The sequence below is a fragment of the Bos indicus x Bos taurus genome, chromosome 25 (assembly GCF_003369695.1).
Source record: "Bos indicus x Bos taurus breed Angus x Brahman F1 hybrid chromosome 25, Bos_hybrid_MaternalHap_v2.0, whole genome shotgun sequence".
NCBI classification, from domain to species: Eukaryota; Metazoa; Chordata; class Mammalia; order Artiodactyla; family Bovidae; genus Bos; species Bos indicus x Bos taurus.
Window position 1 is genome coordinate 16,060,957 of NC_040100.1, and position 6,000 is coordinate 16,066,956.

Sequence of the window (6,000 nt, forward strand, 5' to 3'; positions counted from 1 at the left end):
AGTCATTCCCATTTCCCTTTCTTTGGGCTTCTGCTATATTTTAGATCCTGCTCTGGGTCTGGGGACATAAAGGAGATTTTGGGGACAGCAAGTTGGACTCTGCCTCAGGGAGATGCCATTCATCCACACGTGAGTGTATGAGTCCATTTTTCATTATATTGTATCTTTAGACGTCACAGCTAGGAGAGCTCCAAAAGAGCATTGGTTTAACTTACAACTCTCTCTGTGTCACAAGAAAGAATGTGAGGCCCAGTAATACAAAAATTACTTTTCTCCAAGCGAGCAGGTGATAGAGCAGATTGGAGCACTGGGGCTTGTCCCTCGGCTGAGCCCTTGGTGCACAGGCGTCTAAGCTCTGAGCTTTCGGTTCCCTGGGGGACCATTCACACCTCGTGGGTGGAGTCTCCACAACACAGTCTGGTTAGCTGATGGTGACAAGAAGTGACACTGTTAGCCAATCGTGAGTGACAGAGATGGGACTGATCTTGTATCACTAGTGTCTTCCGGTCTTATCTCACCTCCCTCCACCCCCACGCCTGCTACTCAAGAGACTGAGAGCTCCCTGAGGGCGGGGTCCAGTCTGATTCCTCCACCCCCTGGGCCAGGCTGGGAGGAACACAGACAGGATGAGTGTTAGGTGGGAGGGGAGGAGGGGGTGTTGATTCCCTGATTGCTCCTCCAACTTCTGGCATCCAAGCAGTGAGAAGGGAGGCTCCCCAGCCCTCCAGGCAGGAAGAGCAGAGTGTTGGCCTCTACCCCCCAGCATTTCCTGGGTGTGGATGAACTTGGGGGAGGGACTCCTGGCCTTAAGTCGCACAGGATGGCTGCTCCTGGGGCAGGGCTGTCGTCTGGAGGCAGGTCTCAGGATGGCCCTAGACTGTCTGCTACTTTTCTAACACTGCTGACGGCTTCCCTGGTGGCTCAGCAGGAAAGAACCCACCTGCCAAAGCAGGATTGATCCCTGGGTCGATCCGTGGGTTGGGAAGATACCCCTGGAGAAGAAAACGGCAAGAGTTTTCCAGTACTCTTACCTGGGAAATCCCACGGGCAGAGGAGCCTGGCGGGCTACAGTCCATGGAGTGGCAAAGAGTCGGACAGGATTTATCAACTCAACAACACTGTTGATCCTTTTAACAAAGAAAGGGCAAATCTCTAGGTCAATGCCTCCAGCAGGAAATCAAGTCTACTTAGAACTTGATATCTTTGTTTACATTGTATTTATTTCCATGTTTAACCTTCTATTTCTGGCCAGTGGTACTTGGTTTTCCATTTACAGAAATGATACACAACAGATTCCTTGTAAAATAAATTTATTAAGCAAACAGTAAGCCATGTGTAAAGAAAAATATAAAGTACAGGTGGTCGACTGATATGGCAGAAATCCTAACATTCAGGACTGAGGTTTGAGATGTCAGATCCCAGGGAATGGAAATTCCTTAGCCTGCCCCCACCCCACCCCCAACTCCTGGCCCCATACCCAAAGGGGAGGTCAGCTGATACAGATATGGGGGCTCCATTTTTGTGGGGTGGAGCATTATAAGTAAGCCCGTCTTGGGGCAGCTCTGGCTAGCAAGCTGGGAGGGAAGATGGCCAGGGACGCTGTTTTAGGAGCTGCCTTGTTCCAGGAGAGCGTTCCTTCCGCATTGGACCAAACTCAGCTCTCCTTGGATTGGGAGGGATAAGATCCAGAGGGCTAAGATGAGACGCCTCAAGAGGACTTGCTGCCTGCTGGCCTTTTTCAGACTGCAGATCCCACTGCAGGCAAGAGAGGGCCTCCTGTCACCAGCTGGGGGCCAAAGCCACAGTTTGTATCTAATAAGATGCTCTGTTGGATGTTGATCTCTCTGTATGTGTTGCTCTGGTGGGATGATGGGGGCCTGGGAAGCTGAATTCCTGTCTCTCCTGCTAGTGGCTGGCACTTGTCATCACCACAGTCTGTTCTTCAGCATCTATGGGACCCTTCGCTCCAGGGTCAGCAGAAGAAGGGTGGACGCCGCTGTGTTGACGCTATTTCCTTCCTGTCTGGTACCTTGAGTTCTTAATCCAAAGTGTGATCTTGGCAGCTTCTGATGCAGTGTTAGCCACTCAGTTGTATCAGACCCTTGGCAACCACATGGACTGTAGCCCGCCAGGCTCCTCTGTCCATGGGATTTCCCAGGCAAGAATGCTAGAGTGGGTTGTCATTTCCTTCTGCAGGGGTTCTTTCCGACCCAGGGATCGAACCTGGGTCTCCCACATCACAGGCAGATTCTTTACTGCCTGAGTCACCAGAGACAGCTCCAAATCCAGTTCTCTGCGCCACAGCCCCCAGCAGCTAAGCAAAGACACCACTGAGTTCCTGCGGAAGCACAGGCTCTGTCCACATCCAGGCCTTCCAGGCCCAGATCTAGGGGAACCGAAATCCACAAGTAAAAGGCCTGGGATGGGCATTCCTCTAAGGGGACCTCAGGTGTCAGCTCAAGGTCTTGGGAGCCTCAGGATCTTAAGATCCCTCTGAGGTTGGGCCTCTCCCCAGGGTCTCTGGAAGGCCAGTCCTCCAGGCAGGCCCTGGGGATTCATAAACCCACGCTGCTTCGGCCTTCACGCCTCCAGAATGCTGATATCTGCTCCAGGGTGACCCGAGGCTGCAGGCCCCACTCAAGATCAGGGCTTCCTGGCCGCACCCTCCGAGCCTGGGGGCTCCCAGGATATGCATTGGCTTCTGGCCTCTGTTCAGGCTCAGCCCAGCTCACCAGGCCTGGGGCCTGGGGCCTCTCCTCCCAGACCTGGGGCCCCCAGAAGGTGCTCCGGGTTCGGGCATTGGGTGGGGTCTGGGGGACCAGGCTGCTGGGAGGGGAGTGTGGGGGTGAGGGGGCGGGTGGGGCTGTCGCTCGTGCCTCCAAGGTGCCCCCCTGGGCGGGCGGGTCTGGGGCACGGTCCGTCAGCAGGGGGACCTCTGAGCCATACCAGTCCTCAGAGCGCTCTCGGGGCGTGCCTATGGGCTCGATCCATAGCTCTCCTCCGGGGCGCCACACGAGGGTGGGTGCGCGGATGCTGGGGTCCAGCTGGAGGGAGCGGCGAAACAGGCGTTCGGCCAACACAGCTGTGGCCAGGAGGAAGACAGCGGCCAGAGTGGCCAGGGCCACCATGATGGGGATGCAGGGTCCGCAGGGCAGCGGGGCCCATGAGGAGGCCTCCGTCTGCACTGAGGGCGGCTGTGGGGTTGGAGGCATCTGAGGAGAAAGCAGTCAGGAGAGGAAGTGCCTGAGACAAGGTTGATACCACCAGGAGAGACAGAGGGGGGCCGCAGGTGTGTGAACACGGGGAGGAGAGAGACAGAGGGGAGCCGGGCTCCCAGACATCTGGGCGAGAAACAGACCCGCGCAGACAGTGGAGCCCGGAGACCCAGAAAGGGTGGGAAGGAGCCAGACGGCCAGAGGGTCAGGGCCCACCTGGGTCTACAGCTAGGCCCTCCCGCTCAGAAGCCCCAGGCCCTTCCTGGAAGCTGTATTTTCCTCCCAGACTTCAGGGTGCCTCAGATCAAACTCAAAGGGCCCTGAGGGCTCCTCTCCTCCCGTCTCAGCCCCGCTTGGGTCTTGCCTGGAAGAGGAAGTGCCGTGAGGAAGTGAGACCTATCCCAGCCCTGCCCCTGTGTGTGGGCCCAGCTCCGGCACCCTGGGTGCTCCTTGGCCTTCACAACCCTCCTTGGAGCCGGTCTTGCTCTTTGCAGGCTCCCCTGGGTTTGCTGTTGTGCCAGGTCTCAGGTGCCACCTCTACCCCCGTCCCCACCTCTCTGGCTTTGCCCAGTCTTGCCCGACCCCGTTTCCCTTGTTTGTCTCTGCTCACCTCCTGGCGGTCCCCCTGGTCCCCCATCTTCAGGGGCCTCCTATGCTCCTCACCTCAGGCGGTGGGTCCTGGGCTCCTGATTCTCCGTCGGAGCCGCTCTTCCCTGTGTGAGCAGAGGGTGCTGGACAGTTGCCTCACATGAGGGCGGAAGGGAGGGCACCACCTGTTGCTGGGCAACTGTGCCCTGGATCCCCCAGCCCCTGCGGAGCGTTTCCCAGGCAACCTGCTGGGGGGATGTGGTCACTGCGGCGGGGAGGCGTTTCCTGGCAAGGGGTGGGGCCGGAATGGGCAGTAGCTCTGCCGAACTCGGTGTCACCCCATAGCCTGCCCCCAGACCTCAGAACACATACTCGGAAGCCAAGAAAGAGAGACAGAGCCCATCCCAACCACCAAGGTGGCCCCCTCTACTTGCTCCCAGGTGGCTGCTGTGGCCCTGCCCTGCCCTGCCCACTGGGCCCTCCCCCAATCCCGCTCTTGCTATCTGCCCCCACCCCCCTCCTGCTTGCCCTACCTTCTCCATGTTTTTCATGGACATATATCTCCTTTTCTTCAGACCACGTAGCCCCAGTTTCAGTTGGAAAATAGCTATGAGGTGAGACTCAGGTAGCAAAAATGGCAGGCTTCTGGGAAAGATCCAGGTTAAAAAATGTGCTTAGGCCTGTCTCCAAGATCACTGTGGCTGGTGACTGCAGCCATGAAAATAAAAGATGCTTGCTCCTATGACAAACCTCAACAGCATACTAAAAAGCAGAGAAGTCATTTTGCTGACAAATGTCTGTATACTCAAATGTCTGTATACTGTTTTTCCAGTAGTCATGTAGGGATGTGAGACCATAGACCATAAAGAAGGCTGAGCACCAAAGAATTGATACTTTCGAACTGTGGTGCTGGAGAGGACTCTTGAGAGTCCCTTGGACTGCAAGGAGATTAAACCAGTTAAATCCTAAAGGAAATCAGCCCTGAATATTCACTGAAGGACCGATGCTGAGGCTGAAGCTCCAGTATTTTGGCCACCTGATGGGAAGAGCTGACTCATTGGAAAGACCCTGATGCTGGGAAAGATTGAGGGCAGGAGGAGAAGTGGGTGACAGAGGATGAGATGGTTGGGTGGCATCTCCAATTTAATGGACATGAGTTTGAGCAAATTCCAGGAGATTGTGAAGGACATGGAAGCCTGGCGTGCTGCAGTCTATGGGGTCACAAAGAGTCGAACACGACTGAGCAACTGAGCAACAACCACCGAGACAGTGAACATTTGCCATCTCGGCTCCTTTCTCTTAGCACTGAGGGTCAAGGAGAGCATCATCAGTTCCTGGACTTTGAGCCTTTCACAGATCGTCTAGTTCAACTCCCTCAATGATAGAGGACAGATAAGCCCTAAACAAGTTACATGTTGTGCCCTAAGTCTTACGCCTCATGTCCTTCGGAGGACGGGGGGATTATAGATATAAATCCCTTCTCTGGCATACAACCTGTATACAGCACAACACTTCCTAGGAATACATATTTCATTTTGCAAAATAACAGCCATTTAAGGTGAAGGGCTGCCAAAAATCTGTTGAAATGTTAGTGTATTACAAAGGATGGTCACAAAGGCAGCCTGACTCAGACTTCTTTGTCCTCGTGGTTTTGAGGGAAGGGCCAGAAGGAGTACAAAATGTGGCAGGGATGAGAGTAGGAGGAAAGAGAGTCCCAAGGCTCTGTGCCTTATGACCTGTGTGAAACCCAATGAGATTAGAATTGGATGAGACTATAAACCTTAAAATAAAACCTGAACTTAATGCCACTGAATTGGATATGTACAAATGATTAAGATGGTAAATTTTATGTTACACGTATTCATGGCATTAAAAAGGTTTTCTTTTTAAAATATATTCCAAGTAAATAAAAGCTGAAAATTGTTTTATCTGTTTTCTTGTAAATAATCTGTGTTTTAAAAAAAAGCACTTTGTTGTTTAATCGTTGTGTTGGACTCTTTGTGACTCCATGGACTGTAGCCCACCAGGCTCCTCTGTCCATGGAATTCTCCAGGCAAGAATACTAGAGTGAGGTGCCATTTCCTCCTCCAGGGGCTCTTCCCAGACCCAGGGACTGAACCTGCAGCTCCTGCTTGGCAGGCGGATTGTTTACCACTGAGCCACCTGGGAAGCCCACTCGAAGAGTAAACATTATTAA

The 6,000-nt window shown here is 53.8% G+C and overlaps 1 protein-coding gene across 2 annotated transcripts; it reads right to left on the reverse strand.

Moving 5' to 3' along the window:
- Positions 1-1,293: 1,293 nt before the first annotated feature.
- Positions 1,294-4,570, reverse strand: C25H16orf54 (chromosome 25 C16orf54 homolog). 2 transcript variants are annotated; one of them, XM_027527640.1, is made up of 2 exons: positions 3,879-4,570; positions 1,294-3,212 (listed from the first exon to the last, which is right to left on the reverse strand). In XM_027527640.1, exon 2 carries the CDS (start codon positions 3,210-3,212, stop codon positions 2,556-2,558), a length of 657 nt encoding a protein of 218 aa, XP_027383441.1. In that variant the 5' UTR covers positions 3,879-4,570; the 3' UTR covers positions 1,294-2,555. The 2 variants fall into 2 exon arrangements, with proteins under 2 accessions (XP_027383441.1, XP_027383440.1); XM_027527639.1 differs by having other exon boundaries at positions 2,190-3,212; positions 3,826-4,570.
- Between the last annotated feature and the right edge of the window lie 1,430 nt (positions 4,571-6,000).